Raw genomic sequence first — 24,941 nt, forward strand, 5'->3', positions numbered from 1 at the left:
AAAGAAAAAATAACGGGCTTTCCCCATTTGTTGTTATTTTATTTTAATTATTAATTTTAATGTATTTTTTTTTTTCTTGCAATTTTTTTTTGTTCGGGAGGCTAAAACTAAAGGGGGAGGAGGAAGAAGAAGGAACCAAGCAGCATTATATATCAGCAGCATAAGCATCCTCTTCTCTTCGCAACCTCACCTCGCAGCCTAACCTGGTAACCTAAACCCTAATTTACTTTCCTTCCTGTTTGAATTTTTATTCCCTCATCTCTCGAATTTTCCCTAGAAAATCACGAGGATGAATACGAGAAACGCCGATCCCGAACAAATCGAATTACTATAAAAAGCTTTGTCGATATTCTATTTCTGACTTGCTGATTCGATTTTCGTTTTCGCGATTTCGTGCGATTGATTTATCTGTATTGTGTGTGTGTGTTGTAGGGATAGTTATCGCAAAGTGATTGGATGAGCTTGGATGTGGAAGTGAAGCCAAAGAGAGGTGCACACTTGTTCTCGTCATCATCGTCGTCGACGTCTTCACTGTGGCCATCATGGCTCAGCAACAACAATCTTCGCGACTCAGTCGTCTCCTTACATTGTTGGACAGTATCCTTGATTTTAACAATGACTCTGCCTTTTTTTTTTTTTTTTGCGCTTCTTCGTTTTAATTATGTCTTTTTCTCGTATCATGATCTTCGAAGACTGTACATGTTCTCCTTAATGATATTTTCTTCTTAGCTGGTTCAACACAAACTACTCGGTTAACTGCAGCCAGGCAGATCGGAGATATTGCAAAGTCTCATCCTCAGGACTTGTGCTCTCTTTTGAGAAAGGTATACTCCTGACTTTCTCCAGTTAATAGGGGTTCTAGGAATAAAAGATTTCGTTCTGGGGTTACGTTTTGTATGGTTTAGGATATCTAATTACAGAGATATAGGGCTTTAATTAGTTGTTATATCGATGGGAAAATAACGGAGATACCAGGGACAATGGCAGTGGAAGTTATATTTTGTTTTTTATGACCTTCTCTCTGGAAGTATTAATCTTGGTCTAGGCCTACTACTGTTTTGCCCGATGTCCTCAGTATCGGTGGGTATACAGAGTAGACTTGTTGATTCAGATTTGTTGAGTGATGAATTCGGTGTTGGGTTAGAAGGTGACAAGGTGTCATCCCGTGTACGATGGGTGTTGGGCCAGAAGTCCCTCCACGGCTTGAGAAAGTTGTACTGCTAATGACACAACTATGGTTCCTAAGAGCGTCTCCAGATGTTTGACTCCTAATTACAATACATCGTTAATAGGCTGTTGTCAGCATTGTTTGAACATACTCAGCATATATTTTGTCAACCCATATTACTCCTAAAGAACGTCGACGCATTAGATAAAGAATCCAATGAGCCTTCAGAATGGAATCTTAAGTAGGACGACCACCTATCAATTAGTTTCAGGAATCAACTCATATTTCTAGAGTTTCTATTCTTAGGTTGAAGCTCAAGCTTTGTCTGGACATCCGGTCTTATGCATTAAAGAATTTTCTAGTCAGGCTAGATTTTGTTTTCTCGAGACCTTGTGCCGTTTGCCTTTTCGGTATCATATATCTTATAGTATTCTGCCGTAGCATTATAGTTTAGTTTTACACATTTCTTAACTGCTAAGTTGTTCGTTACATTAGATTTTCTTATTTGTTCCCCTGGCCTAACTCTGTTTTTTTCTTTCGGAATTAGGTTTTGCATTACCTCCGTAGTAGAAAGTGGGATACGAGGGTTGCTGCTGCTCATGCTATTGGTGCCATTGTCCTGAATGTGAAGCATACTTCATTGAGTGAACTCTTAAATTCTTTAGCAACAAAGTTGGGCGAAGCCGGGTTATCTGGTAATGTAGATGAAGTGGTGGCTTCAGGCAATCTACAGTCCAAACTTCTAGAAAATGCTCCCTTCAGAAGGTTGTAAATAGATTTGTTCCCCAATTCAATTGTCTTTTGATGTCTTCGTCATGTTATGGTCGCCTGGTGTCTTTTGATGTCTCTAACTTTTGGCACCTGCTAACAGCTTCGAGATGAATAAGGTTTTAGAGTTTGGCGCTTTGTTGGCATCTGGTGGACAGGTAATTTTATAATTTACTATTGTTTTATCTGTCTAGGCCAGTCTGTATCAGTGCAGCTGATTTATCTTTGGTGCAATTGCTTCACCGATGTCTTGTCTTTAGGCCTAGGAAAAGATCTTTGTGGAAATTACATTATGCTAGCTTTTGATCACATCCTTAGCATGATTGAATTTATAAGTTTTTCACCAAAATATTCTTTGTCAGCTGCACTCTGTTTGTAGCTTAAGGAAACTAAGTGCTTTTTCAACGCAATTACTTGATGCGACATGATAGCTTGCCCTCATTTATTTGCTCCCTTTATTCCTCATAAATATGTCGCAGTTTTTTGGTACAAACAAACATTAATTCAGATATACTCAAATTGTTGGCTGTTTACAGAGAAACTCTTTTTGTTGCAGGAGTACGACATTTTGAATGACAATTCCAAAAATCCAAGGGACCGAATGGCTCGTCAGAAAAAGAATCTCCGGCGACGTCTAGGTCAGTGGTTCCTTGTGCTCGTCTTCTTTTCTGTTGATTAATAATCACGGGGAAAGTGTTATGAATGATCCGATCCAATGAATTATTATATACGAGGCTAATATATATGTGCGTATTTTTTGAAAACCAGCGTAACCGGTTCTTTTAAGTTTATTATATCACTACTATTAGTTCTTCTCATTCTTTGTAAAGCTGACTCTGTAAACACCAAATATCTTTTGTTTTACTTGATTGATGCATCTGATAGACTTCTGACAATAAATGAAACAGGTTTGGACATGTGCGAGCAGTTTATGGATGTCAATGAAATGATTGGAGATGAGGATCTGATTGAGCAGAAGTCCAATGTTCACGCGAATGGAGTTGGAAACAGATTATACGCAAACTATTCTCCACATCACATTCAACAATTTGTTTCAAGAATGGTTCCTCGTGTCGCTCACAGGAGGCCAAGCGCAAGGGAATTAAATCTACTAAAACGTAAAGCAAAAATAAGCTCAAAAGATCAAGCCAAAGGTAACTGCGAAGGAGCAGATGTTGAGATGTCATCATCTCATGCCTCAACCTCAAAAAGAACGTTGTCTGACTCAATGGACTCTAACAAGGTATTTGGATACAGCATACTTGTAATGACGGATAACCAACTTGTAGAATTTGAGTTGTAGAACGTTAGTATGGAGCATACAACCAATTTCAAGACTCAGGAGTTCATTGATATGCTAACCTAGATTCAATTCTCTTTAGTGTGTAATCTCTAACAAATGTATAGCCCACATATTCTTTAAAATAGAATCGCAGTTATCATACTCTGTCCAGCAATAAACGTCAAGCTGCGTGAGGAATTTTTCTTGATTTTAGCCATATTTCCTACTTTCTTGTTTCTTATGCATATGCTACTCGAAATTCTCAGGCAAACATTGGTAACGAAGATGATATGGAGCCTGATGCGGATGGAAGATGGCCGTTCCACAGCTTTGTTGAGCAACTTATTCTTGACATGTTTGACCCTGGTAAGGTTCATGTACTAGTGTTGTATGCATTATACTTTGTTTCTCACTCAGAATTCGAGTACAGATGACTTATTATCTGATAATATGGTCAGCATGGGAGATCCGTCATGGCAGTGTAATGGCTCTGAGAGAAATATTAATGCTTCATGGTGGTTCTGCGGGAGTGTCAACAGCAGAGTTTAGCTCGGATAATGGTTTTGATTTGAACGAAGATTTGACTAAAGTAACACGAGAGAAAGAAATCGACTTGAATATGCAATTTTCAGTAAATGAGCTGGAGCCACTTCGCAAAAGACCTAAGATTGAGGATCCATCAAAATCATTTGTTGGTAACACGGTTTTGGAACCTATGGTGAGTGACTATGAAAATAGTGTTAAAGATGAAGAAGTTGAGTCTTTACTGCCACCAGTGAAGGTCAATGGTCAAGTTAACTTTATTTCTACCAAGGAGGAACCTGAATCTTCTATCGATGGCTCATCATGTCAGTCTGATAGAAATCATGTTGCAGAGGTTAGCAATCACGTTGAAGATAAGAGTTTTGTTGAGAAACCCCTCCTACCTAACAAGAATCAGGAAGAAAATATTGAAGTGTTGGATTTGGTTAAACAAGCTAGGCATTCTTGGATCAAAAATTTTGAATTTCTCCAGGATTGCACCATTCGTTTCTTATGTGTGCTTTCACTTGACCGGTAAGACTTTGGTACTCAATCATGGATTTTCTTTTCCAGTATTAGTTGTTTTTGTTTCATAGCATCTTGGGTAGCACGGTTGTTTATTAACCTTCCCATTCTAGCTGAGATTTGGTTGGGCATTTCTAAGTTGGTCGTTATCTTTCCCTCTATTGCAGTTTTGGGGATTATATTTCTGATCAGGTTGTTGCTCCTGTGCGGGAAGCTTGTGCCCAAGCACTTGGTGCTACTTTCAAATACATGAGTCCCTCGTTGATTTATGAGACATTAAATATCTTGCTTCAGATGCAGGTAAATGTTTAATCTCTTCTTTTTAAAGTCATTTAAACTAAGAAACTTGTTGCGGTCTCTATACATTATAAAACTGACTGGTAATTTTATCCTATATATATATATATATCTGTTTAGCGCCGGCCTGAATGGGAAATTCGTCATGGAAGTCTTTTGGGCATCAAGTACTTGGTTGCTGTACGACAGGTAAATCTCCCGTACGTGAGAGCTACTTTTAAGAAGTTAACACATTATAAAACTGAAAAAAACATGTTTGGAGTCTTGTTTGCCGTTTCCATGTACGTAGGACACTTGTTTTTATATCATGATATGGGTAGTATTTTATTAGTGTCTAAGGTGTAGCGCACTTGATTTCTTGAGCATGTTCAGTATTGACTTTTCTTTCTTTTTCACCCCTGATTATTATGTTATGCAGGAAATGCTCCAAGATTTACTTGGCCATATTCTTCCGGCGTGTAAAGCAGGGCTGGAGGATTCTGATGACGATGTTCGAGCGGTTGCCGCGGATGCTCTTATACCGGCAGCAGCCGCTATTGTTTCTTTGAGAGGACAGACGTTACTTTCCATTGTCATGTTACTGTGGGATATCTTGCTTGAGTTGGATGACTTAAGTCCATCCACTAGCAGGTACGCTAGTGATAAAATTACATTCTCTCCTTTCTGCACAAGATCAATGTTGAACCAGTATAATATTTCTTGCAGTGTTATGAACCTCCTGGCAGAGATCTATTCTCAAGATGATATGACAGTGGTGATGCATGAAGAATTATCAGTGGGAGAAGGACAAAAAGTTGATCTCAATGAAATGGCTCACGTCGAGAGTGTTAGAGAAAGAAGAGATGTTAGGGAAAGCCCTTATGCGTTATCTGGTTTAGCCCCTAGGCTGTGGCCATTTACGAGACACGACATCACTTCAGTTCGATTTTCTGCTATTCGAACTCTGGTGGGTTTCTACTGTTTGTTTTACAGTCAAATCTCTCTCGATACTTACTGTCTATGTTTGTCTCCACTTGCATAATTTACATGTATCTTGTGCCTTGAGTTTCTCTGGTTTATTATATATAAAAGATGTAAAATCCCTTTTTGATTACTTCAGAGTACAATTCTCCTATATGTTCCTTTCATATGCTTACCACTCGTTCCTAAATTTAATTTTCTCTGACAGGAGCGACTACTTGAAGCTGGATGCAGAAAGAACATTTCTGAGCAGTCCAAAAGTTCTTTCTGGCCATCTTCTATTTTAGGGGATACCCTAAGAATCGTCTTTCAGAATCTTTTGCTTGAATCAACCGAGGAGATTCTGGAGTGTTCGGAAAGAGTGTGGAGGCTTTTAGTTCAGGTATCTAGTAGCAGAATGTTGCTTTTCTTTCAGCACACCCTTTTTAAATGTTTTCTACACCCTTTGAAATATCGATTTTCGTTCATGGTTTACGTTGAACTTTAATTCATAGAGTAGGTTTCCCATTTGCTTGGTGTATGTGTGGTATTGCATACGTAAATTATTTGACATTAAATCACAGGATAGTTTGCATCTGAACCCTTTTAGCAGCTGGATGTCTTTCTGCTTTTTAAAGTTTACCCATAACGGAAGTACTTAGACCGTCTCCAACCCACATCTATAGTTTTTCTATAAAATAGAGCAACTATAAAAATAGAGGTGGTAAGGAATTGGAGTGAAACCCACCCCGTTCCTCTATTTCGAAGAAAGTTATACATGTCGGATGCGCGAAATCTGTTGCTGATTGCTAACGAATTTGGGTCATGTAGTATAGTTACCTGAAAACACGTAATTTTGTAACTTTTACGACAGCGTTATTTTTCGTATTTGGCCCTAATCTCTTATTTCTCTTCTTGTTCAGTGCCCAGTGGAAGATTTGGAAGAAGCTGCAAAATCATACATGGCTTCGTGGATAGAACTTGCAGCTACTCCTTATGGCTCAACATTGGATGCTACAAAAATGTTTTGGCCAGTAGCTCCCCCTCGTATGAGTCATTTCAAAGCTGCTGCTAAGATGAAAGCTGTCCAACTTGAGAATGAAGCTTCCAGCACTCTGGGATTTGATTATGCAAGGAGTTTTGCTTCCCTTGGAAAAAATGAAGATGCTTCTGCCAGGTCCACTAAAATTATCGTTGGCTCTGATATGGAGATGTCAGTGACTCGCACCCGGGTAGTTACAGCATCTGCGTTAGGTATTCTTGCATCCCGATTGAGCGATCGTTCAATGCAGTTTGTGGTAGATCCACTGAGTAGTACTCTTACTTCCTTGTCCGGTGTACAGCGCCAGGTATGCTCTCTCGCTCCCTCATTAAACGCATGCTGCATGTTTTGAACTAAACCTCTGGCTTTGCAGGTTGCGTCGGTTGTGCTTATCTCTTGGTTCAGAGAAATTAAATGCAAGGTCCCTTCCCCTTCTGATGGAAGTGGAAGTTTGCCTGGTTTTCCTACTCCTCTTAAAAAATGGATGCTAGATTTGTTAGCTTGCTCAGACCCTGCATTCCCCACTAAAGATATACTTCTTCCTTATGCTGAGCTCTCAAGAACATACACTAAAATGAGGAACGAAGCTTCTCAGTTGTTGCATACAGTCGAAACCTACCATTGTTTTGATAAGTTATTATCGACGACTAAACTCAATGCGGATAGCTTGAGTGCTGATGAGACAATTGAATTTGCGTCAACATTAGCATTGTGGAATAAAGACAGTGCTGAAAAGGAATCCTTAGAAAAGCAAGTTTTTGAAGATGTGGAGTCATCTAGGCAACAGCTACTAAGTACTGCTGGCTATTTAAAATGTGTCCAGGTACCTGGAATATGCTTTGATTTTCATGTGTTTCTTATATCTTTGGTCTGCTTCACAGGGCATGTATATCAGCATTTTCGTTTTTGAGGTTGAACCTTTTTAATCCTTCTTCTGGATTGCAGAATAATTTACATATCACAGTCACCTCTCTGATCGCTGCTGCGGTTGTTTGGATGTCAGAATTTCCCTCTAGACTTAATCCAATAATCTTGCCGCTGATGGCTTCAATTAAAAGAGAGCAGGTAACAATTGAAATTAAATGTTTGTTTTCATGTCCGCTGAACTGACCACTGACTCTTTTGTTTTCAGGAACAAATACTACAACAGAAAGCTGCTGAGGCTCTTGCAGAACTTATTGCGTACTGCGTAGATCGGAAGCCTAGCCCGAATGACAAGTTAATCAAGAATATTTGTAGCTTGACGTGCATGGATCCTAGCGAAACACCTCAAGCTAGTATCATTAGGTCTATAGATATTGTTGATGATCTGGACTTCCTGTCCTCGCGAAGTAACGCAGGAAAACAGAAGTCAAAAGCAGTGTTGGCTGGTGGCGAAGACAGGTCTAAGGTTGAGGGTTTTATCACCAGGAGAGGAGCTGAACTTGCATTGAAGCATTTAAGCGTGAAATTTGGTGGTTCCTTGTTTGACAAGCTCCCTAAATTGTGGGAGTGCCTCACTGAGGTTCTTATTCCTGTAACTCCTGAAGATCAACAGAACTTTGACCTTAAAATAGAATCTGTCTCTGATCCACAGGTCTTGATAAACAACATTCAGGTAAACCCAGTGAAGTTTTGCATAGATATGTTTTTTCAATTTCTTGCGCCAGTAGGGATGTTTTGCTTGAGTTATTTGAACGGTTAGTTTTAGGATTGGCCATCATACCTCCTTTAGATAAAACAATGAAGCTTGTTAGTGAATATGCAGAGCCGTAGCTTGATGTTTTTTATTTAATCTGTTTTTCAGGTTGTACGTTCCGTAGCACCAGTGATGGAAGAAACTCTGAAACCTAGGTTACTTAGTCTCTTGCCTTGCATTTTCAAATGCGTTCGCCATTCCCATGTGGCTGTTAGATTGGCTGCTTCTAGATGTGTTATGACAATGGCTAAATCAATGACAACAAATGTCATGGCAGCAGTAGTGGAAAATGCTATTCCGATGTTGGGAGATTTGACATGCGTAAATGCTAGACAAGGCGCAGGAATGCTTATTGGTTTGCTTGTTCAAGGGCTGGGTGTAGAACTGGTTCCGTATTCTCCTTTATTGGTTGTTCCCCTCCTGAGATGCATGAGTGATGTTGACAGTTCTGTCAGGCAGAGCGTGACACGTAGCTTTGCTGCCCTTGTACCTATGCTTCCGTTAGCACGTGGGGTTCCCCCTCCTGTAGGGTTGAGCCAAGATCTATCCAGCAACGCAGAGGACGCCAAATTTTTGGAGCAGCTACTTGACAACTCCCATATAGATGATTACAAGCTTTGCACTGAATTAAAAGTTACACTGAGAAGGTAATTTTCGTAATCCAGATTAAATGAAAGCTGTTTCTCTGTTGTGCCTTTCTTTGTGTCATTCAAGTTATATGTACTTTTTTATGATTTTGTCGTTTCACTGTCGTTCCTTGCCTATTTTCATTGGTATTCTCAGTTGAATCTATACAACAACATTGAGGGTGGTTTGTTAGCAATGTTAGGACCTTACACCTATTGTTGGGTTAACCAGAGTCAATCTCAGGAAAAAAACATTCTCGTGCTCTGCCCGGTCCTTGATTGATAGGATTATACGTATTCATTAACGTGTGTCAATTTTCTAAATTGTTGATCTGAATTGAAAGAGATCTGTATTGCTTTTGAAATGTTTATTCTAGAATATTTATCAGTTTTCTGATTTCAGGTATCAACAGGAAGGAATCAATTGGTTAGGATTCTTGAAACGTTTTAAGCTCCATGGAATTCTCTGCGACGATATGGGGCTTGGTAAGACGCTTCAAGCATCTGCAATTGTGGCATCTGATGCAGCAGAGCGTCGTGGCGTAACAGATGAACCAGATGTTTTTCCATCTATAATTGTTTGCCCTTCAACACTAGTTGGCCACTGGGCGTTTGAAATTGAGAAGTATATCGACCTTTCTCTGCTAAGCGTGTTGCAGTATGTTGGCTCTGCCCAAGACCGCGTTTCTCTCCGTGAGCTGTTCAAGAACCACAATGTCATTATCACATCTTATGATGTGGTCCGCAAGGATGCTGATTATCTGACACAGTTCTCATGGAACTATTGTATTCTGGATGAGGGCCACATTATTAAGAATGCGAAATCTAAAATTACTTCAGCAGTGAAACAGTTGAAAGCCCAACACCGACTTATCCTCAGTGGAACGCCAATACAGGTTACATCGGAGTGCTCGACTTTCCAAAAGGTTTAATACATGTGCTTTTATCTTCTGACTGAAAGTGTTTCCTTTTTCAGAATAATATCATCGAGCTGTGGTCCCTTTTTGACTTTTTAATGCCTGGATTTCTTGGAACAGAGAGACAGGTATGTTGTTACAGATGACCAATTTCCTGCGTCACTTTGGCATAATCTCTGTTTTCATAAACGATCATTTTTTTTCTTTATTGGGCAGTTTCAAGCATCTTATGGAAAACCGTTGCTAGCTGCTAGAGATCCTAAATGCTCTGCCAAGGATGCTGAAGCGGGTGTACTGGCAATGGAAGCACTCCATAAGCAAGTAATACCTGTTTCTGGAGTTCATCTATTGCGACTTTTGAAGTTTTTTTCCCTCTGTTGCATTTGTTTTAAAACTTTATGGTAGCATTATTGCTGATAACATCTCTGTATCACGTAGGTTATGCCATTCTTATTGCGGCGTACGAAAGAGGAAGTCCTCTCTGACCTGCCAGAAAAAATCATACAGGACAGATACTGTGACCTTAGTCCTGTCCAGTTGAAGCTTTATGAGCAGTTTTCTGGTTCGCATGCTAAGCAAGAAATATCTACTATCATAAAAGTTGATGGATCAGCAGATTCAAGCAATGTTGAAGTCGCGCCAACAAAAGCATCCACACACGTTTTCCAGGTATAATTTTGTTTCCTGCATTGAAGACAACATAACATTTATATCACTCCCACCTCTAACATATATATACAAGATGGTGAAACCTGATTTATGTTTGAGTTTTACTTTTCCAGGCGCTGCAGTACCTGCTTAAACTCTGCAGTCATCCGCTTCTTGTTCTTGGCGAAAAGGTTACAGAGCCGGTGGCTTCTGATTTAGCAGCAATGATAAATGGATGTTCAGACATTATCACTGAGCTTCATAAAGTTCAACACTCGCCAAAGCTTGTTGCCCTTCAAGAAATTTTAGAAGAATGTGGTATAGGTTCTGAAGCGTCTAGTTCAGATGGAACTCTAAGTGTAGGCCAGCATAGAGTTCTGATATTTGCACAGCACAAAGTAATTGCATATGGAATCTTGCATCTAATTTCTTCCATACAATATTGTCCAAGATCTAACCATGTTAATTCATGCAGGCTTTACTGGACATTATTGAAAAAGACTTGTTTCAAGCCCACATGAAAAGGCGAGTTCAACTTGTGAATTTACACTTTCTATTATATAACGACCTAGTTTATTGGACTATGTTTTGTTTAATATGAACTCGTAATATCACACTTGTTTGTTGTGATTCCCATGTTCCTATCTTAATTTACTTATCCTTAAAACTGGTTTCTTCAGTTTGTTGCTTATCTGTTTATGCCTTTTTCTTGAAAGCAGCGTCACATATATGCGACTGGATGGTTCGGTTGTACCCGAGAAAAGGTTTGAGATTGTGAAGGCTTTTAATTCAGATCCCACAATTGATGTTCTACTTCTGACAACACATGGTATGCTTTTCCCACTTAGCAATGTAGTTCTTCTACAATGTAGAGTAGATGTTGTGACCAATTTATAACTGAAAACAATTTACTTCTACTCATTCAGTTGGTGGACTTGGATTGAACCTGACCTCTGCTGACACGATTGTGTTTATGGAGCATGATTGGAATCCTATGCGTGATCATCAGGTAGAATGATTTTCAATTATCTTTGGATTTGTGCTTGTAACAAAGGAGGCAGAGCTTCACATCTCTTCTAATTTCTACTTGAGTGGATTATTATTATTAGGATAGTGGGGTTTGCTAATTATAGAGGAATGTGGCAGGCGATGGATAGAGCGCATAGATTGGGACAGAAGAGAGTTGTAAATGTACACCGTCTCATAATGCGTGGCACACTCGAAGAGAAAGTGATGAGTCTCCAAAGATTCAAAGTGTCGGTTGCCAATACGGTGATCAATGCTGAGAATGCTAGTATGAAGACAATGAACACTGATCAGTTGCTAGACTTATTTGCTTCAGCTGAAACTTCGAAAAAGGTAATAATAATACTTTCTTTTGACTGCAAGTATCTAGATGAAGAAGCAGATTTGGTATCCTTCAATAATGAGGGTATTTATTGTATAGGGTGGTGCGTCTTCGAAGAAGGGAGCAGAGGATAATGATCAGACTGCTGGAACTGGGAAAGGAATCAAAGCAATTCTGGGTAACTTGGAGGAACTGTGGGATCAATCACAGTACACGGAAGAGTACAATCTTAACCAATTCTTAGCTAAGCTAAACGGGTAATAGCCAACAAAAACCAGGAATGTATGTGTACATATTTTCAGCTCGGTTCATTTTTTTTTGACGTTCCAAACAGATAAAAAAGCTTACCTCTCCACTCTCATTTCCTTCTTCTCCATTGGATTTGTTGTCAGTAATCTTTGGATTCATAAAGAAAGAGATTAGTTTTAACTTCTAAAATGGAGAAACAGAGATTGGAGGTAGGAGGACCGGTCTAATGTTTTTGGCCGCCAAAGTAGCTTTTGTAGTGATTCTGAATCGTGTAAAAACACTTTTTTAACTTAGCTTTTTCGTCTGCTGTTTCAGCTTTTTATAGTTAAGTTTATGTTTTGTTCTACTTTTTCTGTTTCCTTGTTTTGTCGGTGTTCAAGTCTAGAGGCAATAATAAGACGGGTATAAAAAAAAAAAAGCATTACTGTGTTCAAAATGGAAAGAAGATAAAAGCATTATTCTTGAGTAACTGACAAATCTCATAGTTTTCTTGAATTAATAAGTTTTAGTTTTTAGCAATTTATATTCGGAACCAAAAGGAAAAACAGAATGACAATGTTGAAAACTAGAATGTGCAGTCTTACGAGTTACATAACATATTTGTTTTACACCTAAGAAAATGAGTAAACAAACCAGCATCGACAATCTGAACTCTATTTACACCAAATACACTTCACCAAACACGACAAGAGTTTTTTCACAAAAGACAAAATCAATCAACAATGTCTCGTTGGCACATGAAAGAAGAGATAAGATCTGGATCACCAAAGTTGATGAGCAAGTCAAGATACTGCATAGCTTCTTGAGGGGTGAGACCTTGAAGGAGGAAATCAAAGACATTAGTATGAGTCCCTCTCATAACTTCCAACCCTTGATTCATGAGCTTCTTCTGCTTCTCTTTCCCCATCTCTGCAGCTTCCACCATCGGTAGCAACTCTTTCTCTTCCTCTTCAAAATGTGCTTTACACATCATCTGTTCAAACACCAACAACTGGTAAGTTTCATTACAAGAACACACATAAAACTGAAGATTTGTTGTTCTTTTACCTGTAATGATTTGAAACGAGAAGCAAGACTAAAGAGCTCCTCAGAACATATCCCAGAATCCATTACAGCAATCGATTTGATGTACTCCTTGATTCCATTCATCAACGGTAACTCTCTCCCATGTTCTGCGCTTGCACTCTTACACATCCCTGCAAGAACTCGAAACTTAAATACACGAAACCTATTCATATGTGAATCAAAGAAAACCTCTTTTACCTCGATCAACAGATTCAAGAACGGGGAAGAGGATCCTCTCCTCCATCTGAGCGTGCTCAAGCATCAGCTCCTGCAGCTGCGTGTAGCTCTTCGCGAACTTCCTAATCTCCATCTTCGGCGTCCCCACGGACGGATCAGCGGCTCTCCTCCCTCCACGTGCCGCCAGATCCTCCGACCACCTCAGCATCCTCTCCACGTGCCACGTCATGCTCCTGTGGTGAAGCCAGATCGCCTTCACTATCGGCGGCGTCGCCTCGTCGAAGCCTTCGAGGTTGAACTTCCATATCATCAGCCTCGGCTCCGGGAACTTTTCCTCGATGTAGCGGAGGAGAGCCTCCTGAGATCCCGACGTTTTCTCCGATCCGATTTGGATCGTCGGCTTCTGGTCTTCGGAGGGGACGAAGCGGAGGTTTACTTTCTTGTGGAGGAGTGCGAAGCGGAGGTATGAAGTCGCCAGACTGTTCGACGGTCCGTATAGTTTCACTGTGACGGTGGAGGTCGCCGTCGCCGTAGCCGTCGTTTCCTTAGCTGAAGGCGGAGGGATTGGGAGTCGAGGAGCTGGAAGGTGAGTTTGTGCGGCGGCGGCGGGAGAGGATACGACGGCGAGGGGAGGTTTGACGGCGAGGTCAAGCGGAGAGATCTCAGCGGTGGATACAGAGGAAGTCGAGAAGCAGTTTCCCATTTTTGGAGACGGAATTGGAAAACGTGTGGGAGAAATATAGAATCTAAGGGAGAGAGGTGATGACTAGAAGGAGTGAGCTGCAAGCAATTGGAGTGAGAGAAAGATAGATGAGAATGAGAATGAGAAGAGATTGTTGTTGTTGAGAAGAAAAAAGGTGTTACGCCATTATCACACACACACCAAAAGCTTAGGATACATGAATTTTATTCCTCTCCCCGATCATAGTGTTTCCCAATATTTAATATTTTAAATGACCTTTTGTTTCATATACAAAAACAAAATTGAAAATCGAGATTTCGATCGACTCTCTGGGACTCTGCGGGATCACAAAGTAATAATAGTCGTCGTCACTAGACCCAACTAATTTTGTCTTATTTACTAGTGAATATGGCAACTAATTTTGCCATTTATAGTGGATTAAACAGAGATCTTCGTAATTAGTTCAAAAGTGGCATATAATATCTAGTTAATCAATTTTGTAGGATCTCTATACATAAATGTGAGCTAGATGAGTTGTTATGGGCTATGTCATGTCTAAAGGACCAAAGTATATCATCAGTGAAATTTGAAACAGATTGTACGGATCTTGTCAAGATGGTAGAGCTCTGGACTGGCCTGCCTTTAGATCAGAATTACAGTATTTCCAAAATATTCGGGATCAATTTAACGTTATTTCTGTAGATTTTATTCATAGATTCCAAAATGTCCGTGCGAATTTTTTTGCCAAATGAATCCGTACACGTGAAAATCTATTTTCTCATGTAAATTATGATCTGTGGGTAAGTGTTTCCATCCGAAATCCACTGCAACCAATCTAATATAACTTAATAGATGGTATTTGTAGGGAAAAAAAATCTAATTTCTTGGGTGCAGCATTATAATTCAATATTCAAATCAACCTCTTCTGGACAAGCTCTATTTTATTAAACATTTTCTTAAATATTTAAGACTAATGATAGCTATAAGTTTCAGTGGTTATCCTTAGAATGCTGCTAAACTCACTATCAGTGGTTAGCCAACTAGCTAAGGTTTCGATAGAGATTTTAGCAACAAAAAAAAAAGGTTTCGATAGAGAAATGGAGAACCATGTTACAAACGTCAGGGAATATAACGTCAACATTAAACCCATCAAATTTGACAAAAGTTACGTGAACGTAAATCATGTGGAGCCTACCAACACTGTACATGCATAGTAACTTTTACTTTTTATTTCTATATAACGATCGATTTGGATCACTTTAACATCTCATCTTATAATAAACTCTTTCTATCGTATATTTATCATATATCAGTGTTATTTTCTTTCTGCGTATATAAAATTTTGCTCTTATTTAAATTTCTAGATACTATAAAATTATAAGTTATTTTATAACACGTTATCAGCAGGATCACTCTGCGATTCGGTAAAATTTATATGTATCATATATACCCTACTATAATGGCCGGTAGACCGCCTATATTGCTATTTATTATTTTGTAGTAATTGTTTTAATTTATTATCATTTACCTATATTAATGCGGCGGTATGTCGCCTCGTTAAAAAACCTTGATTGTTAAATACACTATAATTACTGGTTTGGCTGTGCTGCCGCATAATTTATTTAATGTTATAATTTTTCTATTACCATAATGTGATTGATATTTAATTGTTTATTATATCATGGTTATTATATAAATGTTTGGTCACCTATATAAAATATTATGAAATTTACAGAATTTGGTTGACTCATTATTACAATATTTTCAGATTGATTTTTGGTTCATACGATTTAATCCCAACGGTCACAAAGAAAAAAATTCAAAATTTTTACCTTTCTCAAACGGTGATGAACAGTGTTATCATCTATAAATATGCTCATTCTTCACCCATTTACTTCATCCAAAAAATTTCATCTTCTCTCAAATATTTTCAAATCGCTCCATTCCGGTTTTTCATTTCAAGAAAGATGATTCACATATTTTTGGTTTTATGTGTGATTCTAATTTTTGCCTCTATGTACGGTCTTTTTATTGGAGAATTTACTCCTGAAGAATTTACGCTTAATGTCGGTTTACTTTTCTATGCGCTATTTTTCCTTGTAATTGCGTGTACTATTAATATAAATGGTTCATTTTAAAATTATGAAATTCTAATAAAATATATTATTTTGTGTTTTAGAAATACATGGCAAACATCGAGAAACTTCAGTTCCCGACTCTGAAATAACTGGCGAAAATTACATCGGATGTGTCACAAATGTGAAACCTTACCTTGTAATAAAGAAATTAACCGAAACGATAAAAATCGGTAACAAATCGCCGTCCAAGCATATATCCGAAGCGATAATCTTCCTGAAGAAGCATTTAGATGAGAATCTAACACACGACTATGCAAACATCGAGGACCCAGCCGAACTTTGGCAAGCCTTGAAGGAGAGGTTTGATAACCAGAAGGAAATCAACCTCCTTCACGCTCTTTAGGAGTGGAAAAACCTAAGGTTTCATGATTTTCAAAAGGGTAAGGAATACAATTCTGCTGTTTTGAGGATAGTTGCACAACTAAAGTATTGTGGTAGTCCCGTCTCGGAGGCAGAAATGCTCGACAAGACATACAACGCTTTCCACAAAGAGCATAAACTCCTACCCCGAATTTACAGAAAATGTGGGTACACTAGATTTTATGAATTGATGGTTACGCTCATGTTGGCTGAAAAGAACGATGAGCTACTAATCAAAAACCACAATTCCCGACCTACTGTAGCCAAGGCATTCCCTGAAGTGAATGATATGGCGGTAGAAAATTCAGAAAGGAGAAACCAGACCAACTGAGGTCGTGGTCGCCGTTTCAACAACAAACGTGGAAAAACTTATAATCCCAAGTGGAAGAGATCTAACAAATGGGTTAGATCTGAACAACTTCCTAAGGGTAAAGAAACTCAAGAGGATACCACCCAGAAGCGTGAGACTGTATGTTACAAATGTAAATGTAAAGGACATTGGTCTTGTACCTGTCGTACTCCTCCACATCTCTGTAAGTTATATCAAGAGTCCACGAAAGGCAAAGCTAAAGAAGTAAATCTCACTGAAAACTTTGAAGGGACATCGTACCTCGAAGCCTCCGATTTCGCAAATGAGATGGACTAAATTACTCCTGAAGAGAACTGAAATGATCGTAATAAGACAACTGAATATTCTTCAGTATTATCATATATAATTATTACATTTCATGTTTTAAGCAAATAATGATGTTTTAATGTCACATTAATGTATGATTATTGTGTGTTTCCTTATATGATTATTATATGAATGAATTTTATGTTTTCTTTTATTAATATCTATGATAATTTCAGAATGGATCAAAATGCTAATGGAGCAAAATCCAAGAAACAAATTCGAAAAATATGTATACTAGATAATGGAACAACACACACTATTCTGAGACCAAAGAGATATTTTTCTGATATAAAACCGACAAGAATTGTCGTCAATACAATATCGGGTCCTGCAGACGTGATTGAAGAAACTGGTAAAACAAACTTTATGTTGCCAAATTGAACAAAGTTTTCCATAAATAATGCTCTATATTCTCCGAATTCTAAAAGGAATTTGTTGAGTTTCAAAGACATCTATCTTCACGGATATGATACTCAGTCTACAACTGAGAATGGAAAGAAGTACATATATGTAACTTCTGATAAATGTGGCAAAAAGCACATATTAGAAAAGTTCTCAGAACTTCCTTCGGGATTGCATCATACTTGTATCAATGAAATCGAATAAAATCATGTGGTGAAACGAAATCCAGAAGAATTCACATTATGGCATGATCGCCTTAGACACTCATGCACTACAATGATGCGTAAAATCATAGAAAGCTCACATGGTCATTCACTGAAAATCCAGGAGATTTCTCAAGGGAATAAAATGACATGTGTTGCATGTTCTCTTGGAAAATTGATTGTAAAGCCATCGCCAACCCAAATCGATAAAGAATCACCAAAGTTCCTTGAAAGAATTCAAGGTGATATATGTGGACCAATACATCCACCTTGTGGACCATTCCACTATTTTATGGTAATAATTGACGCATCTAGTAGATGGTCACACATTTGTCTATTATTATCTCGAAATGTGACATTTGCCAAATTTCTAGCTCAGATAATCAAACTGTGAGAACAGTTCCCTGATTATACTATTAAAAGAGTTAGATTAGACAACGCTGGTGAATTCACATCTCAAGCATTCAATGATTATTGTATGGTAACGAGAACTAAAGTAGAACATTTTGTTGCTCATGTTCATATTCAAAATGGTTTGGCTGAATCTTTAATTAAGCATCTGCAATTGATTGCAAGACCATTGATCATGAGATCAAAACTTCCAACCTATGTATGGGGATATGCTATTTTGTATGCAGAAGCACTCATTCGGATCAGACCAAGTGCATACCATAAGTATTCCCCAATGCAGTTAGCGTTTGGTCGAGAACCAAACATTTCCCACTTAAGAATCTTTGGTTGTGCGGTATATGTGCATGTAGCACCACCACAACGTACAAAGATGGGACCACAAAGGAGATTAGGAATATATGTTGGTTGTGATTCTCCATCAACTATACGATACCTAGAACCACATACTGGTGATGTCTTTACGGCACGGTTCGCCGATTTTCATTTCGATGAGAAAGTATTCTCAGTTCTAGGGGAGAAAACAAAAGTGTAGGAATGAATATCAAATGGAGTGTACCATCAATGTTACATTTTGATCCTCCTACTAAAGAGTCAGAACTAAAACTTTGACGAATTATGCATTTACAGAGTATAGCTAATCAGCTACCTGATGCATTTGCAGATACCAAGACGGTAACTAAATCTCATATACCAGCTGCAAATGCTCCTGCTTGTATCAAAATATCAACTGAGGAAGGACAAGCAGATGATACACGTGGGTCTAAAATAGGCCTGAAGCGTGATAGACCTGCTGGTTCTAAGAATAAAAATCCTAGAAAACAAAAGGATGTCGAGATAAATGACACACCCAAAATAGCAGAAAGTATTTAGGAAGAAACAAATAATGAGGATACTGAGAAAGTTGAGCATCATGAGTCAGAAAGTAATCATGAAATTTCTATCAATTACATCTATAATAAGAAGATATGGAAAAGAAATAAAATGGATGATGTTGATGATGCCTTCTCATATATTGAGTCAAGTGAAATAAATGAAAAAATCGATGATCCAGAACCAAAATCTGTTTATGAATGTCAAAAGAGACATGATTGAAACAAATGGAAAGATGCAATACAAACCAAACTCAATTCGCTTAATAAGCGAGAAGTGTTTGGATCTATTACAGTCACACCTGCAGATGTGAGACCAGTTGGATACAAATGGGTTTTTGTCAGAAAGCGAAATGAGAAAAATGAGGTTACGAGATACAAAGCTCGCCTTGTGGCCCAAGGTTTTTCTCAAAGACGTGGAATTAATTATGAGGAAACGTATTCTCATGTTATGGATGCAATCACATTTAGATTTACGATGAGTCTAGCAGTTGATAAAAATCTCGAGATGCGTCTCATGGATGTTGTTACAACCAATCTATATGGATCATTAGATACATATATCTACATGAAAGTTTCTGATGGATTTAAAATGCCAAAAGCATTAAGTTCCAAACCTAAAGAGTTATGAGCAATAAAATTGCAAAGATCATTATATGGGTTAAAGCAATCTGGACGTATGTGGTATAATCGTCTCAGTGAGCATTTAACAAAAGAAGGATATGTGAATAATCCTATATGCCCATGTGTTTTCATCAAGAAACAACATCCGGATTTGTGATAATCGCGATATATGTTGATGATCTTAATATTATCGGAACTCAAAAGGAAATACAAAAGGCATCAGATTATCTCAAAAAAGAATTTGAGATGAAAGATCTTGGACAGACACAATATTGTCTTGGCCTACAAATAGAGCATTCTCAAAATGGTATATTAGTGCATCAATACACATACACTAAAAGAGTATTGAAACGGTTTAACATGGATAAATCTACTCCTCTTAGCATGATGGTCGTTATATCACTTAATATTGAAAATGATCCATTTCGACCACCTGAGAAAAATGAAGAGATACTTGGTCCGGAAGTACCATATCTAAGTATAATTGGAGCGCTGATGTACCTTGCAAATTGTACACAGCCCGATATGTCATTCGATGTTAACCTTTTGGCGAGGTTCAGCTCATCTCCCACACGGAGACATTGGAGTGGAATTAAACATATCTTTCGTTACCTTTAAGGGACCATTGATTTGGGCTTGTTTTACCCTAAGGATTCAAAAGGTCAAATGGTTGGTTTTGCAGATGCAGGATATCTTTCAGATCCACACAAAGCCCGATCGAAAACAGGATATGTTTTCACGATCGGAAGCACTGCTATATCTTGGCGTTCTCAGAAACAAATGCTAGTGGCTACTTCTTCAAATCATGTTGAGATCATCGTACTCCATGAAGCAAGTAGAGAATGTGTATGGCTAAGATCAATAAGCCGACACATCTGTTTAAGCAGTGAGATTAACGAAAATATAGAGCCAACTATTCTATATGAAGATAATGCGGCATGTGTAGCTCAAACAAAGGAAGGATATATCAAAAGCGATAGAACGAAGCATATTCATCCGAAGTTTTTCTCATACACTCAAGAGCTCGTGAATAAGAAAGAGATTGAAGTAAGATATGTCCGATCATGCGACAATGCAGCTGACATTTTCACAAAATCACTTCACACTTCGGTATTCAGAAAACATGTCCATAACATTGGAATGCGTCATCAGAAGGATCTATGACTGCTCATTCGAGGGGGAGCTTATGTAGTTGTACTCTTTTTACCTTACTATGGTTTTCCCATTGGGTTTTTTTGGAAAAGTTTTAAACGAAGCAACATAGACGTTAAGCAAGAAACGATAGTGACACTGGTCTCTAAGGGGGGAATATAACGTCAACATTATACGCACCAAATTTGACAAAAGTTACGTAAATGTAAATCATGTGTAGTCCACCGTCACTGTGCATGCATAGTAACTTCTACTTCTTACTTCTATATAAACGATCGATTTCGATCATTTGTAACTCGCACCTTAACATCTCTTCTTCCTTTTTATAATAAACTCTCTCTATCGTATATTTATCATATATCAGTGTTATCTCCTTTCCGCGGATATAAAATTTCGTTTTTATTTAAATTTTTTCGATAATATAAAATTATAAGTTATTTTATAACAAACCAAAGATACTTTAAACCTCTTCTACGGAATCAGAACCGGCCCTAGATTTAGAAGGCTCCAAACAATGGAAAATAACTGGTCTCATTTCTGTTTTAAAAACTGGCCCAAAAGACCCGCTATCTATACAGCAAACGCTTTTTGCTCAAAAATCGTTAAAAACAGTCCACGTGGTTCTAGTTGACAGTGTAAAGATGCAAAATGTGCGGTGTCTACCTACACCTACAAAACTGTAAAATATACAAGTTCAGACAATTCTATCTAGTAGAATGATTTCTGATACCGTGCAAGTATCCTTAAAATCCGCACTTACTAGAGTAGCTCATCAGTTACGATATAATTTATCATATGGTATAATATTTTTCAATTTGTTTGCTTATATTAGTTATGTTATCAATGGGGATGATTTAAATTATTTATCTTTAATTGATTTCATTATCCACTTTATAAACGAGAAACAAGTATCAGACATGGAGAATGACTTTGTGCCTTTCCCTTTTTTTTTTTCCAGCCCATGTGATCTTTACCCCTACTTACCTCCCTTTACGCTTCACCTTTTGCTCTTTGCTTCATCATCCACAGAGTTCAAAGGCATATATGAAAAGAAATACAATATGCTTTTCTGAACCCTTATCTTGGTTTATAACATTTTTTAGAAATGTATTTTAATGTACAAGTGCAAACAAATTAGCACTGATACAAGAGTCGGTTATAAAGACACTCACCTATACAAACAACACACGCCAAAACTTGAAATCACAAAAAGCTTCTTTTTTTTTATATAGCATGATGGATAGCTTGTGGGAATGATGATAATGATGATATGTTCCAACATGTACAAACATGAGCATGTGTCTTACGTGTGTAAACAAGGTGGTGATGATCAAACAGATAGAGACATCATGACGAGCATTTAAAACCTCCACAAGCAACAACCCAAACGATGAGAATAAAGGACATAACAGCACCTCCCACCATCAGCTTCATCTGCAGGCTCTGTATCCACATCTTCCTTCTTAGCTGTCTCCCTTGTCTCTGGAAACTATCCGCTTGGAACTGAAGGTTCTCGCTTTTGTCGACCAGTAGTTCGATCCTCTCTCCTCTGTCCAGAACCTGTAAACATCCACAATTTCACCATAAAAAAAACCCATCAAAAAGGGAAAAACCAATCTATCGCAGGAGATACTATGAAAAGAGTCTCAAAATTTGTTTACACTAACAACTGATCCTATTTCAGTTTGCCTAACCTTTTCCAACACCAAAAACTTGATTATGTTGACAATTACTTTGCAGATACTCTGTTTTAGAACGTGTTGGGCTCAAGATTAAAGCAAATGCAATCATAATTCCTAGTGCAAAGCGACAGATGATAATACAAATCATCACTATAGCACAGCTGATTCCTTTTATGAGAAGCAGGGGAGTTCATGCTATAATGATCCTATTTGAGTCATTTGACATATCTTTTACTCCTTTCCCAGTAATTCCTATCTCCAGATTATTTGGCTCATTGGTAACATTGATGAACCGAAAGACATGCATCCAAAAGAGAACATCAACACAATATACCTTAATAGAATTAGACTAATGAATAAGTGGTTCCAAGAATAAATAAAAAGTGATACTTTTATCCACAGAACTACCATGAAAGAAGAATCCATTTAGTTGTTGAAAAATATAGCTCTTCCAGAAGTTGGGACATGTTTAGTAATTTTTCCCTACAGTTATTTCTACTAAAACTCGCGTGTTTCGACCTTGTAGATAAAACTACTTTGACCACAAACGAAAAATAAAAGAGTGGCGTGCTAATTAAAAATGAGTAACTCGACTATAACTCAGCTGCTTATTCACCTTTTCCAATAAACAACAAAAGCATACCTTCTCAATGTTGTCCATCATGATCCCCTTGACATCATTTATTTGGGCCTTCAACTTTGAAAGTTTGCTCATCTCTTCTGGATGGCTCATACAATACTGCATATGCTCCTTAAGTATAGGCCTGTTGAAAGGGAACAAAAGACTAAGAACACTGATGCAACGCCAAAACAATCACTGATAATCAGAAATAGAGACAGACCCGAACTCCCTGTCAAGATTGTAAGCGATGCTAAACCGATCACCAAACAAATCATCGTCTACGTCGTCATCATCAAGAGGATGCGGCTCATCGTTCTTAATACTCGCCTCATACCGTTTCTTGAAGTCTTCTTTGACCCGTTCAAGGAACACAAAAGGCACACTTCTTCCCGTGGACTCATCAGCAACCACAAGAAACACTTAACATATACACACAATCAAAGGCTTCAACTAACAAACAAACAAGCATTGAGTAGAAAGAAAAAGGGTAAGAGAGCTGACCAAAGCCATTGTCGACAAGGAAATTGAAAGTGTGAGCATCGCAAGAGTAAGTATACTTGCTGCTATTAGTGGGAAGCTTCTGAAGACATTGAACAGCGATGGTGCTAAAGTTTCCAGAATAAGGAGTATGCTCCGCTAAAACAACGGTTCCTTTGGCAACGAAGCTGTATATCAAACCTTTCTGACTCATTTCTTGAAGCCTCTAGAGAAGAAGTCAACCCACCAATACACGATCAGATCTAGAAAATGCAAAATATACCAAAATAGATACGTAAACAAATCCGAATCCAGTAACTACGAACTGAGCAGGTCAATTATACATGAAGGCAAACAAAACCCCTAAAGCAAACGAGCAGTCAATCGCTAAATCGGAGAGGCTAGTTTACTTATAGAGACAAAACAATCGATGAAATTGAGAGAGAATCAAACAAGCTTAGCGATTAGCAGGAGAAGAAACGAGCGACGGAGGCTAGTACCTTGAGACTTTAGCTTGGTGAAATGCAAAGAGAAGAGACGATGTGCTTCTCCTATTAATTATCAGAGACGTGTAGTGACTTTACTTAATGCTGATTAATTCAACACTTTTAAATACTAAACAAAACTAGCATATTCTAATATCGTTTAATTTATTGCTTTTCGGTTTTTGTTGGTTACTTTAAACCATATCCATTCTTGCTTCATTTTGGTTTAGATATTTGTTCTCTTCGTTTCGGTTTACTTTCATGTTAAACTATTTCCATCTTTTTTGGTTTTAGATCAGATAAACCTCAAATAGCTGGTTTATTAGATCTTCAAAAATAAAACTTGGGAATATGTATGATACTGAAAATAAATCGAATTAGTTATTAGTAGCTGTTATTTTAGATTAATGAACTATCTTCTCAAAATTTTGACAAGACCCAGGTGTCAACTTTAATCTCACAGAAATGAATATATATTTTAATAATTAGTAGTTAACAAATTATCAACGTTTAAGACAAATAATTACTAATAAGGGGTTTTAATTTCGTTAATTGTGATTTGGTTGAAATATTTTTAAGAAAATAATCATATATTCCTTGGTTTTAACTATTTTAAATTGTAGAAGTTAAATAGAAAAAAAAAAAAAAAGAGAGAGAACATTCTTTCTTAGATGTATGGAGGGTAACTTCATCAATAGCAAATACATCTGCAAATCTTATAGTATAAGAGAATTGATAAAAACGTACACGCAAACAAAGTTGAAAATCTAAACAATAACATTTTTATGAATCGACTACGTTTCCCAATCCAAAAGATACTGTGGACAATGCCACAAATTATGATGACCCAAAATCAGTAAAAGCAGAGCAAAGTTTGGAGTAAAGTGACAAAAAAACATGCAAACAC

At 37.8% G+C, this 24,941-nt stretch overlaps 3 protein-coding genes and 1 long non-coding RNA gene across 6 annotated transcripts; 2 read left to right on the top strand and 2 right to left on the bottom strand.

Moving 5' to 3' along the window:
- Nucleotides 1–12,355, top strand: LOC106414845 (TATA-binding protein-associated factor BTAF1). The gene is made up of 29 exons (XM_048764627.1): nucleotides 1–206; nucleotides 433–597; nucleotides 730–824; nucleotides 1,716–1,933; nucleotides 2,040–2,094; nucleotides 2,493–2,574; nucleotides 2,845–3,179; nucleotides 3,485–3,584; nucleotides 3,677–4,274; nucleotides 4,433–4,565; nucleotides 4,683–4,751; nucleotides 4,981–5,192; nucleotides 5,268–5,508; nucleotides 5,731–5,904; nucleotides 6,425–6,850; nucleotides 6,917–7,366; nucleotides 7,489–7,608; nucleotides 7,676–8,140; nucleotides 8,330–8,868; nucleotides 9,251–9,743; nucleotides 9,824–9,892; nucleotides 9,981–10,085; nucleotides 10,203–10,433; nucleotides 10,547–10,810; nucleotides 10,888–10,937; nucleotides 11,132–11,241; nucleotides 11,339–11,421; nucleotides 11,559–11,771; nucleotides 11,860–12,355. Exons 2-29 carry the CDS (start codon nucleotides 543–545, stop codon nucleotides 12,019–12,021), a joined length of 6,147 nt encoding a protein of 2,048 aa, XP_048620584.1. The 5' UTR covers nucleotides 1–206; nucleotides 433–542; the 3' UTR covers nucleotides 12,022–12,355.
- A 204-nt stretch (nucleotides 12,356–12,559) lies between these two features.
- On the bottom strand, nucleotides 12,560–13,954 carry LOC106411820. Its single transcript, XM_013852654.3, has 3 exons — nucleotides 13,273–13,954; nucleotides 13,057–13,205; nucleotides 12,560–12,982 (listed from the first exon to the last, which is right to left on the bottom strand). The coding sequence occupies exons 1-3, from the start codon at nucleotides 13,952–13,954 to the stop codon at nucleotides 12,722–12,724; spliced, it is 1,092 nt and encodes a 363-aa protein (XP_013708108.1). The 3' UTR covers nucleotides 12,560–12,721.
- On the top strand, nucleotides 12,922–14,258 carry LOC125591122. Its single transcript, XR_007327111.1, has 2 exons — nucleotides 12,922–13,163; nucleotides 13,285–14,258. It is a non-coding gene; the product is annotated as an uncharacterized LOC125591122 (long non-coding RNA).
- A 7,555-nt stretch (nucleotides 14,259–21,813) lies between these two features.
- LOC106416111 (vesicle-associated membrane protein 727) lies at nucleotides 21,814–24,170 on the bottom strand. Of its 3 annotated transcripts, none has more exons than XM_013856942.3 (5): nucleotides 24,050–24,170; nucleotides 23,574–23,812; nucleotides 23,293–23,491; nucleotides 23,094–23,214; nucleotides 21,814–22,328 (listed from the first exon to the last, which is right to left on the bottom strand). In XM_013856942.3, exons 2-5 carry the CDS (start codon nucleotides 23,761–23,763, stop codon nucleotides 22,116–22,118), a joined length of 723 nt encoding a protein of 240 aa, XP_013712396.1. In that variant the 5' UTR covers nucleotides 23,764–23,812; nucleotides 24,050–24,170; the 3' UTR covers nucleotides 21,814–22,115. The 3 variants fall into 3 exon arrangements, with proteins under 3 accessions (XP_013712396.1, XP_013712397.1, XP_048620586.1); XM_013856943.3 differs by having other exon boundaries at nucleotides 23,574–23,775; nucleotides 24,050–24,158; XM_048764629.1 differs by having other exon boundaries at nucleotides 23,574–23,781; nucleotides 24,050–24,098.
- Between the last annotated feature and the right edge of the window lie 771 nt (nucleotides 24,171–24,941).

The sequence above is a fragment of the Brassica napus genome, chromosome C8 (assembly GCF_020379485.1).
Source record: "Brassica napus cultivar Da-Ae chromosome C8, Da-Ae, whole genome shotgun sequence".
NCBI classification, from domain to species: Eukaryota; Viridiplantae; Streptophyta; class Magnoliopsida; order Brassicales; family Brassicaceae; genus Brassica; species Brassica napus.